Raw genomic sequence first — 13258 nt, 5'->3', positions numbered from 1 at the left:
CAATTGGTTTCTCTACCTCTCTCTGCTCCTTTAAGACGCTCCTCAAAGCCTACCTCTGTGACTGAGCTGACCTAATATCTCCTTATGTGGTTCGTTTTCAGTCAAATTCCATTTACTAATGCTCCTGTGAAACACCTTGGGACATTTTATTCATTTAGTGAGCTATAGAGAGGCAAGTTGATGTCATAAAACAAAATACTGCATAATACAAAATACTGTAACAGGAAACAAAGGGTAATGGTTGATGGATGCCCTTGCGAATGGAAAGTTGTCTCAAGTGGTGTTCCACAGGGCTCAGTGTTGGGACCCTTGCTGTTTGTGTTATATGTTAATGATTTGGACGTGAACGTGGGGGGCACGATTGGGAAATTTGCTGATGACACAAAGATTGGCCGAGTAGTGGATAGTGTAGAGGATAGTCATAATCTCCAAAACGATATAGATGGGTTGGTGGAGTGGGCGGTAAAATGGCAGATGGATTTTAACATTGAGAACTGTGAGGTCATACATTTAGGGAGGTTAAACAGTTACAGGGATTACACAATAAATGGGAATATACTAAGAGGGGTAGATGAAGTGAGATATCTTAGCGTACAAGTACACAGGTCCCTGAAGGCAGCAGCTCAAGTAGACAAGGTTGTAAAGAAGGCATATGGAATGCCCTCCTTCATTGGCAGAGGTATAGAATATAAAAGTAAGGATATAATGTTAGAATTGTATAAAACACTGGTGAGGCCACAACTGGAGTATTGTGTGCAGTTCTGGTCACCACATTACAGGAAGGATGTAATAGCTCTGGAGAAAGTGCAGAGAATGTTTACAAGAATGTTGCCAGGGTTAGAAAAGTGTAGCTATGAGGAGAGATTGGATAGGTTGGGGTTATTTTCCTTAGAACAAAGAAGGCTGAGAGGTGACTTGATTGAGGTGTATAAAATTGTGAGGGGAATAGATAGAGTTGACAGGATAAAATTGTTTCCCTTGGTGGAGAATTCTAGAACCAGGGGACATAGATTCAAGATAAGCGGCAGAAGGTGTAGGGGAGACATGAGGAAGAACTTTTTTACCCAGAGGGTAGTGGGTGTCTGGAATTCGCTGCCCAAGTTGGTGGTAGAGGCAGAACCTCGAAACTCTTTTAAAATGTACCTGGATCTGCACCTTAAGTGCTGTAAGCTGCAGGGCTATGGGCTGGGTGCAGGAAGGTGGGATTAGAAAGGGCACCTGGGTGTCCTCGGGCTGGCATGGACAAGATGGGCCGAATGGCCTCCTTCGTGCTGTAACTTTTCTATGGTTCTACGGTTCTAAGCTGGAGATCTGAGATGAAAACAGAAAGTGCTGGAAATACTCAGCAGGTCTGGCAGCATCTGTGGAGAGAGAAACAGAGTTAACGTTTCAAGTCCAGCGTGACTCTTCATCAGGTTGCAGCGTAGAGTCGTATCAGACTTGAAGCTTTAACCCTTTCTCTCGCCACAGACGCTGCCAGACCTGCTAAGTCCGCCCAGCACTTTCAGTTTTTATTTAAGCAAGTTATTGTCATCGTTGCTGATGGGCCAGTAATCCAGAAAAACTGGTTGGTTTCCAATGGGTTTTTAAAAAAAAGTTAGGGCCAGAATTTTTACCTCAGTAGAGGGAGAGTGCCACCTGACCCGAACGAGGGTAAAATGACCCACGATGACCTTGGGCGAACATCCTGATGTCATCCCCCACTTGCGCGATATTTCGGTCGGCGGGGGCGCACATGAAGACAGCTGTGCTCCCGCCAACAATTATCAGGTCTGTTGAGGCCATTAAAGTACCAATTAAATTTTCACTGTCTGTCCAACCTTATGGCCAAAAGAAGTGGGGACTTTACCTCTGGTGGCCAGGCTTACATTTGCCTCTGGCAGTGCTATAACAACAGCTCGCATTTATACAGAACCATTAATAGAGTCATAGAGTCATAGAGGTCTACAGCACAGAAAAAGGCCCTTCGGCTCATCGAGTCTGCGCCCGTCAAATAAGTACCTGACTATTCTAATCTCATTTTCTAGCACTAGGCCCATAGCCCTGTATTCCATGGCATCGCAAGTGCACATCCAAACACTTCTTAAATGTGAGGGTTTCTGCCTCTACCACTCTTTCAGGCAGTGAGTTCCAGATTCCCACCACCCTCTGGATGAACAAATTCTTCCTCACATCCCCTCTAAACCTCCTGCCCCTTACCTTAAGTCTATGCCCCCTGGTTATTGATCCCTCCACCAAGAGGAAAAGTTCCTTCCTGTCCACCCTATCTATGCCCCTCATAATTTTATACATGTTAACATCCCAAAGCACTTCACAGGAACATGCTGATGGCAGGGACACACCATACAACGTACAGACAGGTTTCTGAGCTACAGAGCATTGCGGGTATAGTAGCCCCCCTTCCCCATGACCGACTGACATGTTGACATCGTGGGAGGGTACGGCTGGTTGGAGACAGGAGCTTGGCCCAAACAGGGTCCCGGATTCCGTCTCCAGGCTGTGCTGAGTTCTACCATGTTTAACAGTGTCCGCAAGCTAAGGAGAGATATTCATCAGGATCACTTTCCATTGTCCGGGTTGGAGTGGGGTAATGTCTGGGCTATGATGCCCCCCATGACACAACAGCACACACATCAAGATAGCTACCAGATGCTGACTGTTGCCTGATCTACTGTACTCCAACAGGAGATAACACCTCAGGGCAGACCAGAAAGCCAGGGTTAAAAATAAAATCAACCCAGCTTTACAAAAACTGGTCAACATAAGAAACCCAGCCTGCCTCTTCTAGGCAAGTGACATTGCCGATCATGGAGAGTCTTATATCTCACAGCTGTGTTCCTGGTGGATGTTAGTTTGCCCAAAGCCCAGTGAGAAAGTGGGACTTGTTACCACAAGGAGTGATTCAGGTGTAGTTAAAGGAAAGTTAGATAAACACATGAGGGAGAGAGGATTATGCAGGTGGGGTGAGATGAAGAAGGACAGAAAGAGGCTCATGTGAAGCAATGATGCTCACAAGTTCCTGCTAGGCCGAAAGGCCTGTTTCTATGCTGTCTGTATATTTGATGTCTCTGACAGGTGGTGAGGGTAAGGGGGTGCACAAGGGGTTTTACAAGATTCACCCAAGCCCTATAATGGGACCTAAGTAACTTCCCTCCCTCTCGGTCAAAGCGAATGCTACCCGTTCCCTCCACCAACCCCGTCTGCGGTGTAAACCCATGCCCGCCCACACAATTCGGGTCACTCTTGGCCCCGGGGACTGGCCAGGGTCAGCGGGCGCGCGGCATGTGGGCTGGACCCCTGGCCCACCGGGCCTTTCTGGCAAGGTGGAAATTTCGTCTGCAGAAGTGTTTGGCCGCTTAATTTGTGACGGTGGATTTGGAGAATTCTTCAGGCACTGTCCACTCACCAAACCAGGCCTGTTGGTCCCCTTCAACTTCTATAGCCAGCCCGAAGTCTGCAAGTTTCACGGCAGCTCCTTTGGACTTGGATGCGAGCAACAGGTTTTCAGGCTGGAGTCGGAGGAACAAAGAGGCAAGATTGGCAATTAAATAGAGAAAGGCCTGTTTAATGAGCTAAACCTTTCCCCCAGTCGTATCCCAGGTTCATGCAAGTCAACTTGCGACAATGAATGATAAAAGCAAACTACTGCGGATGCTGGAAATCTGAAACAAAGACAGGAAATTCGGAAAGTCTCAGCCAGTCTAACACCATCTGTGGAGAGAAAAAAAATACTGAGCTTCGAGTCCATATGACTCTTCTTCAGAGTTAAAGAGAAGTAAAGATGTGATTAAATTTATACTGTTTAAGGTGGGGTGGAGCAGGTGAAGCTGGATAAGAGGCCAGCGATAGGTGGAGGCAAAGGAGAGATTGCCAGAGATAGTCATGGACAAAAGGCTGTTAATGATAGTGATACTGGCTAGAGGAGGCGCTAATGGTGGCATTAGGGTAAGAAAGCAGAATGTGATAATAGAAGGACAAGGGTAAGCACTCTGGAAAGAACAACATGAACAAGTGACAGATGGCCCTTGTGGGGGTGGGGAGAGGGGGAGGGGACGGTTATGCGAAGAAAGATTGAAAATAGGATAAAAGGTGGGGATAAAACAATGAACAAAAATGAAATTAAATAAAAATAAATGGATAAAAAATAAAAATGAAAACAAATATTGAAAAAAGAGGATAAAAAAGGGGGTGAGGATGGAGGAGAGAGTTCATGGTCTGAAGTTGTTGAACTCAATGTTAAGTCCGGAAGGCTGTGAAGTGCCTAATCGTTTCACTTGCACTTCCCCCAATTTAGTCTACTGCATTCGCTGCTCCCAATGCGGTTTCCTCTACATTGGAGAGACAAAACGCAGACTGGGTGACCGCTTTGCGGAACACCTTCGGTCTGTCCGCAAACATGACCCAGACCTCCCTGTCGCTTGCCATTTCAACACTCCACCCTGCTCTCATGCCCACATGTCCATCCTTGGCTTGCTGCATTGTTCCAGTGAAGCTCAACGCAAACTGGAGGAACAGCACCTCATCTTCCGACTAGGCACTTTACAGCCTTCCGGACTTAACATTGAGTTTAACAACTTTGGACCATGAACTCTCTCCTCCATCCCCACCCCCTTTTTTATCCCCTCTTTACAATATTCATTTTCATTTTTATTTTTTATCCATTTATTTTTATTTATTTTCATTTTTATTCATTGTTTTATCTCCACCTTTTACCCTATTTTCAATCTTTCTTCCCATCACCGTCCCCTTCCCCTCCCCACCCCCACAAGGACCATCTGTCGATTGCTCATGTTGTCCTTTCCATTGCGCTTACCCTTGTCCTGCTTTTATCACATTCCGCTTTCTGACCTTAATGCCACCATTAGCACCTCCTCTAGCCCAGAACCACCATCGCTAACAGCCCTTTGCCCTTTTGACCGTGACTATCTCTGGCAATCTCTCCTTTGCCTCCACCTATCACTGGCCTCGTATCCAGCTTCACCTGCTCCTGCCCCCCTTAGACAGTATAAATTTCATCACATCTTTACTTCTCTTTAACTCCAGAGAAGATTCATACAGACTCAAAACGTTAACCCTGTTTTTTTTCTCTCCACAGATGCTGTCAGACTGGCTGAGTTTTTCCTGCATTTTCTGCAACAGCGAATGGTCATTTCCGGATACTAACCCTTCACAATTGCCCACTCCTTCGGACAGAGCCCAGCTTTTTCAAATTAATCCCTCTAACTTTCCCCCACTGATGTCAGCTGTGGTTCAATGGGCATCACTTGATCTTGTTTGAGTCAGAATGTTGTGGGTTCAGCAGGGGTTGAGGGAGGGAGTGGTGGTTGTGGGTGGGGGGTGGTGATTGGTTGCTGGTGGCACAGTGATAAGGTCACTGGGATTTTATTTTATTCATTTAAGGGATGTGGGCTTCACTGGTGGCTAGGCCAGCATCATCCCTAATTGCCCTTGAGAAGGTGGTGAGCTGCCTTCTTGAACCTGTGCAGTCTGTGGTGTAGGTACACCCACAGTGCTGTTAGGGAGGGAGTTCCAGGATTTTGACCCAGCGACAGTGAAGGAACGGTGATATATTTCCTAGTCAGGATGGTGAGTGATGTGGAGGGGAACTTCCAGGTGGTGGTGTTCCCATGAGTCTGCTGCCCTTGTCCTTCTGGATGGTAGTGCTCATGGGTTTGGAAGGCGCTGTCCAGTAATCCAATGACTATTGCTCTGGGGACAAGGGTTCAAACCCCAACATAGCAGCTGCTGGAATTTAAATTCAATTAATCAGTAAAAATCTGCAAGTGAAAGCTTGTTTCAGTAACGATAACTATGAAAGTATCATCAATTGTTGCAAAAATTCAGTGAAGCACTTATTGAAATGCAGTCACTGTTGGAATTTAGGAGACAACCCACCATCCGGTTCCCTTAGGGAAGGAAATCTGCCGTTCTTACCTGGTCTGACCTACATGTAACTCCAGACCCACAGCAACTTGGTTGACTCCTAGCTGCTCTCTGAAATGGCCTAGCAAGCTACTTGGCTCAAGGGCGATTAGGGATGGGCAATAAATGCTGGCCTTGCCAGCGACGCCCACATCCCATGAAAGAATAAAAGAAAAGCCCACTCTAGATACTTGAATCCCATGATCCAAGCTGACATTCCTGAGGCCGGTGTCGAGGGAGAGCTGCACTGTCAGAGGTGCCGTCTCTCGGTTGAGATGTTAAACCGACACCCTGTCAACCTTCATAGAGGGGCGTAAGAGATCCCAAGGCATGGTCATTCATTTCATTGCTGTCTGTGGGAGCTTGCTGTGCATAAATTGACTGTCCTGTCTCCTGCACTGCAACAGTGACTACATTTCAAAAAGTATTTCATTGTCTGTAAAGCACTTTGGGACATCCCAAGGTCATGAATGGTGTTATATGAATGCAAGTCTTTTTTTCCCTTAGGTACATGGGGTACATATTAGATATCCAGACTCCAGAACAGACCATAGTGCGCTGACAGCACTTGGCACAAATCCCGACCTGGGACTCTGAGCACTCAACACAATCTTCCAACCTCCCAGAGGGAATCCCACAGGTTTGTTTCAATTCTCCTAGTACACCATTCTTAATCAGGAGCACAAACTCAAACTGCTTACCCACAATGTACAAAGAAAATCCAAATACCAAAATCTGCTTAAATAATCTGATAACATTTTACCATTCCATCCACATGTTTAAGTCCCCTCGAGAGCCTCGTCCCTCCCTGTCCTCTGTAACAGCCTTCAGCCCTACAACTCTGACAGCTCTGAGCTCCTCCAATTCTGGCTCTTGAGCATCCCCGATTTTAATCGCTCCACTATTGGTGGCCATGCCTTCAACTTTCCAGACCCGAGCTCTGTAATTCCCTCCCGAAAACATTCCCTCCTCTTTCCCCTTCTTTAAGATGTTCCTAGCTCTTTGACCAAGCTTTTAGACACCTTAACTAATATCTCCTTATGTGGCTTGGTGGCAAATTACAGTTTGATTTAGGCTCTTGTGAAATGCCTTGGGGTGTTTTACTATGTTAGAGGTGCTATATAAATGCAAGTGGTTTGTTGTTTTAACCGAACATTTAGGGTAAGATAAGCAGGAAGGGACAATGAATGGCAGACAGCAGTGAAATTAACAAGTCTGTCACTTACGTGATGTTTCTAGATTGTGAGCCTGTCACATTCTGCATTCTGTGCAAGTGAATATACTGTCAGTACATGTACTGTAATCATCAGATTATCAGCTAAATAGGAGAAGACCATCTCGCACCAGGGTATTATTTGAAATTCAATTAACATCTCTGACACATGCCGCCTGCATAATCCTTCCTCCTTTTATAAGCTTTCCATATTACTTTGCATCGCTTTGCATCTCTGCCCTTATCAACACCATATGAGGGTTGCAGAGTTTTGCACATTTCCCCACAGCTGCCTGTAATGATTACATCAAGCCTGCCTGCAAACCCAGCTACAGTTTAAAAGCACGACTTAGAAAAAGATTAGTGTCACATGAATCCTAGTTACAAAGGCAAGAAACAGCAAACTAGGAACAGAAACAGCAAACTAGGAACAGGCTGCTTCTACAAACCGCGCCCAGTTTGTAGATATACTGAGCCCCCTTTCGAATCACCCATCGAAACAAATTCATAGGCACCGAGAAACAGAAGGAGCCCATTCAGTCTCTCGAGCCTGCTCCGTCATTCTTTTAGATTATAACGGATCTTTACAAAATAGAATTACAGACTGCCTAAAGCACAGAAGAAGGCCATTTGGCCCATCAAGCTAATGCTGGTTCCCTACAAGTGCCATCCAGCTCGCCCCACCCCCTGCCCCCCTTTCCATATAGTTATGTAACTTTTCCCTTCAAGTAATCACCTAGTTTCTTTTGAAAGCCAAAACTGAATCTGCCTCCACCACACTCTCAGGCAGTGCATTCCGGATTTTAACCACTCACTGCATAAAACTGTTTTTCCTCATGATGCCGTTAGTTCTTTTCCTTGTCACCTTGAATCGGTGTCCTCTGTTTCTCAATCCTTCACCCAATGGGAGCAGTTTCTCTCTATCAACTCTGTCTAGACCCCTCATGTCTGAAAAACAACTGTTCACCGCATATCTGTTTCCTATCCTTTAGCCAATTTCGTATCCAAGCTGCCACTGTCCCTTTTATTCCATAGGCTTCAAATTTGCTGGCAAGCCTATTGTGTGGCACTTTATCAAGTGCCTTCTAGAAGTCCATGTACACCGCATCAATCTCATTATCCTCATCCAAAAACTCAATCAAGTTAGTTAAACATGATTTGTCTTTAACCAATCTGTGCTGGCTTTCCTTAATTAATCCATATGGATTCAGGTAACTGAATTTTGCCCTGGGTTATCATTTCTGATATCTTGCTCATCACTGAGGTTAAACTGACTGGCTGGTAGTTGCTGGGTTTATCCTTACACCCTTTCTTGAACAAGGGTGTAACATTTGCAATTCTCCAGTCTTCTGACATACCGCACCGCACCCCCCCCCCCCCTCAATCTCTCCATATCGAAGGAAGATTATGGCCAGCGCCTCCTCAATTTACACCCATACTTCCCTCAGCATCCTAGGATGCGTCCATCCAGTCCTGCTGACTTATCCACTTTAATCACAGCCACCCTTACTAAATTCCCCTCTTTATCAATGTTTAGGCCATTCAGTACCCGAACAATTTCTTCCTCGGTAAAGACAGATGCAAAGGACACATGTAATACCTCACCCATGCCCTATGCCTCCACGCGTTCATCTATTTAGTCCCTACTCGACTCCACCTCTTCTCTTGCCATCCAGCTGCAGTTTATAAACCTATGGAAGAATTTTGATTCCCCTTTATGTAAGCTGCCGGTCTCTTCTCATGCTCTCTCTTTCCCCCATACTTCTCTTTGCACTTGCCCTTTAAACTTTCCATATTCAGCCTGGTTCTCACTTGTATCATCAACCTGCCTTCTGTCAAATGTACCCTTTTTCTGCTTAATCTTGCTCCCTATCTCTCGCATCATCCACAGAGCTCTGGCTTTCTCTGTCCTACCTTTCCCCACTTGTAGGAATGAACCTCGACTGCACCTGCACCATCCCCTCCTTAAAGGCTGCCCACTGTTTCATTACATGTCTTAGCTCCATCTACCCGCCATAGTTCCATAACCCTTAATTCGCTTGTCGAACAAAAATCCTACTTTCCATTGGACCCCAACAGCTTTTTGGGAGAGAGAGGTCCAGATTTCCAACATCCTTTACAGTAGGATGTTATTTTAACCTTTAATGCCATGTGAAAGAGAAGTACTAGTGTTTTATTCTTCTTTTATTCTTTCATGGGGTATGGGAGTAACTGCTGAAGCCAGCATTCTGTTACCCAACCCTACAACTGAGCAGCTCATAGGGCGGTTAAGAGCCAACCACATTGCTGTGGGTCTGGAGTCACATGTAGGCCAGACCAGGTAAGGATGGCAGATTTCCTTCCCTGAAGGGCATTAGTGAACCAGATGGGTTTTTTAACAACAATTAATGATAGTTTCATGGTCATCATCAGACTTTTAATTCCAGATTTTTTTGATTGAATTCAAATTTCACCATGGGATTGGAACCCAGGTCCTCAGAGCATTACCCTGGGGTCTCTGCAATACTAGCCCAGTGACAATACCACTATGCCATCACCTCCCCCTTCTTCAGAATGCTACCATGAGATTTTGCACATCTAAACAAGGACGTTATTAGGGGGAGGTGGGGGACGAAGTAAATACAATAACTATCACTAGAGAAAAAGTACTAGGGAAACTAATGGGACTAAAGGCTGATATGTCCCTGGACCTGATGGGTTGCATCCTAGGATATTAAAGGAAGTAGCTGCAGAGATAGTGGATGCACTGGTAGTAATCTTCCAAGAATCCTTAGATTCTGGAAAAGTCCCAGAAGATTGGAAAACTGCCATTGTAACACCCTTATTCAAAAAGGGAGGGAGACAAAAAACAGGTAACTAAAGGCCAGTTAGCTTAACATCTGTCATTGGGAAAATGTTAGAGTCTATTATAAAGGACGTAATAGAAGAACATTTAGAAATATATAACATAGTCAAGTAGGGTCAGCATGGCTTCATGAAGGGGAAATCATGCCTGACAAGCTTATTAGAATTCTTTGAGGAGGCAACAAACAGGATAGATAAAAGGGAAATAATAGATGTAATATATTTGGATTTCCAAAAGGCATTTGCTAACTATCTATAACTATCTATATTAATGACGTGGAGCAGGGGGGCAGAGTGTAATGTATCTACATTTGTTGACGATGCAAATATAGGCGGAGGGCATGTTGTGATGAGGACATAAGGAAGCTGCAAGGGGATATAGGTAGGTTGAGTGAGTGGGCAAAAACTTGGCAGATGGGGATTGATGTAGGAAAGTGTGAGGTCATGCATTTTGGTAGGAAGAATCAAAAGGCAGACTATTATTTAAATGGAGAGAGACTCCAAAAAAGTGCAGCACAGAGGGATCTGGGTGTTCTTGTGCATGAAACACAAAAAGTTAGCATGCAGGTGCAGCAAGTAATTAAGAAGACAAATGGAATTTTGGGCTGTATTGCTAGGGGGTTAGAGTTTAAAAGTAGGGAAGTCTTGTTACAACTGTACAGGGAGTTGGTGAGGCCACACCTGGAGTACTGTGTACAGTTTTGGTCCCCCTATTTAAGAAAGGATATACTGGCATTGGAGGCAATTCGAAAGAGATTCACTTGGTATGAAGGGGTTGACTTATCAAGAATGGCTAAACAGGTTAGGCCTTTATTCATTAAAGTTTAGAAGAATGAGGGGTGATCTTATTGAAACGTATAAGATTCTGAAGGGGCTTGACAGGGTAGATGTTGAGAAGATGTTTCCAATTATGGTGGAATCTCGAATTAGGAAGAATAAGGGGACACTCATTTAAAACTGAGATGCGAAGGAATTTCTTTTCGCAGAGGATAGTGAATGTCTGGAATTCTCTACCCCAGAGAATTGTGGAGGCTAGATCATTGAAAATATTTAAAGAGGGGTAGATAGATTTTTGAAATATCAGGGAGTTGAGGGCTATGAGGAGCTGGCAAAAGAGGAGTTGAGGCCTGGGTCAAATCAGCCATGATCTTACTGAATGATGGGGCAGGTTTGACGGGCCGAATGGCCTACTCCTGCTTCTATTTCTTATGTTCTTATAAGATACCTAACATAAGGCAAATGCCCATGGTGTTGGGGGCAGTATATTAGCATGGATAGAGTATTGGCTAACTAATGGAAAACAGAGTTGGGATAAAGGGGACATTGTAACTAGTGGAATGCCACAGGGTCAGTGCTGGGACCACAATTATTTACAATATAAATTAATGACTTGGATGAGCGAAGTGAATGTACTATGGCCAAGTTTGCGGATGACATAAAATATGTGGGAAAGCAAGGGCTGAGGGTGACACAAAGAGTCTACGGAGGGATACAGACAGATTAAGTGAGTGGGCAAAAACTTGGGCAGATGGAATATAATGTGGGAAAATGTGAGGTTATGCACTTTGGCAGGAAGGAGAGGAGCTGAATATTATTTAAATGGAAAAAGACTACAGAAAGCTGCAGCACAGAAGGATTTGGGGGTCCTCGTGCATGAATCACAAAAAGCTAACATACAAGTTCAACAGGTAATAGGGAAGGCAAATGGAATGTTGGCCTTTATTTCAAAGGGAATGGAGTATAAAAATAGGGTTGTCTTGCTAAAACTATACAAGGTACTAGTTAGACCACACCTAGAATACTGTGAATAGTTTTGGTCCCCTTATCTAAGGAAAGATATACTGGCATTGGAGGCAGTCCAGAGAAGGCTCACTAGGTTTATCCCAGATATGGGGGGATTTTCTTATGAGGAGAGGTTGAGTCAGTTGGGCCTGTACTCATTGGAGTTTAGAAGAATGAGAGGCTACCTTATTGAAACATATAAGATTCTTAGGGGGCTTGACAGGGTGGATACTGAGAGATTGTTTCCCCTTGTGGGAGAGTCCAGGACCTTAATCTCAGAGTAAAGGGGCACCCATTTAAAACAAAGATGAGGAGGAATTTCTTCTCTCAGAGGGTAGTGAATCTGTGGAATTCTTTACCACAAAGGGCTGTGGAGGCTGGGTCGTTAAGTATATTCAAGGCTGAGGCAGACAGATTTTTAATCAGTAAGGGAATCAAGGGTTATGGGGAAAAGGCGGGAAAGTGGAGTTGAGGATTATCGGATCAGCCTTGATCTCATTGAATAGTGGAGCAGGCTTGATGGGCCGAATGGCCTAGTTCTGCTCCAACATCTTATGGTCCTATCATAGACCTTCTATTTTATTCTTTCCCGTCATCCACCCCTTTTTCCTGCCTCTGTATTTACTAAAAACCTGTTACACCTCTAACTTCTCCCAATTTTGATGAAGGATAATCCAGCTGATACGTTAACTCTCTTTCTCTCTCCACAGATTTTGCCTGACCTGTTGAATATTTCCAGCACTTTTTCTTTCAGGTTTCCAGCATCTGAAGTATTTTGTTTTCGTATTTACTTAGCAACTGATTTTCATCTCTCACTGTGGCAGAAAGTGGGCAGCTGTATGAAGGCTACACAATGTTTAAGCGATTCTAAAGAAAACAAACCGAGCAGATTGCACAAAAGTCGGGTAACCCACGGCCCATGGGCTGAATTTTATGGGGCCTGCAGGAGTGGGAAAGGAGGCAGCGTGGGGAGAGGAGTGAGTGGAAAATTGGGGGCGAGCGTTGTTACCGAGGGCAGGGTTATGGAGTGCCCAATGCCTTCTCACCATCATGATGGCATCTTGCCAGAGGCAGGGAAGGTGGAGGGCACTCCCACCATGAGAGGTCAATTTGCCACTTAACTGGCCAATTAAGGACTGCTTTCTCCCACCACTGGCATTTTACCACACGCCCCTGCCCTCACCAGTGACCCTGCACACCCACTCCCCCGTCACCAGGGCCTGACTGACCGGCCCTGGCAAACCCCTGACCCTACATACCTTGCGGCGAGGCTGGACTCCATCGCTGGGTCCCTTGGCTGGCCGCAGTACCGGCTGTGGCCACTGAGCCCCAGTGAGCCTTGCTGGGAGTGAAGAGCTGCCAGTCATCCAATTGGATGGCCGTTCTTGGTGGTAGGCTCTTGTCCCTTAAAGGAATGGGAGCCCCGAGGCTGGTTCATTAGCTGCTAGTTTGGCATCGAATCTGGCGGAGGAGGGATTTTCTCCGGCTTTCCGGCCA

At 45.3% G+C, this 13258-nt stretch overlaps 1 protein-coding gene across 3 annotated transcripts in view; it reads right to left on the bottom strand.

The window, feature by feature from the left end:
* The window catches only part of camk2a (calcium/calmodulin-dependent protein kinase II alpha), a 301813-nt gene that overhangs the window by 56728 nt on the left and 231827 nt on the right, over positions 1-13258 (bottom strand). For all 3 annotated transcript variants that reach the window (XM_041193112.1, XM_041193113.1, XM_041193114.1), the window contains exon 7: positions 3407-3509. In XM_041193112.1, coding sequence (XP_041049046.1) covers positions 3407-3509 — 103 coding nt within the window. The remainder of the gene's footprint in view (positions 1-3406; positions 3510-13258) is intronic.

Source organism: Carcharodon carcharias, chromosome 8 (assembly GCF_017639515.1).
Source record: "Carcharodon carcharias isolate sCarCar2 chromosome 8, sCarCar2.pri, whole genome shotgun sequence".
In the NCBI taxonomy this organism is placed as follows: domain Eukaryota; kingdom Metazoa; phylum Chordata; class Chondrichthyes; order Lamniformes; family Lamnidae; genus Carcharodon; species Carcharodon carcharias.
The sequence above is the reverse complement of the archived record's forward strand: the minus strand, read 5'-3'. Positions and strand labels throughout refer to the sequence as shown.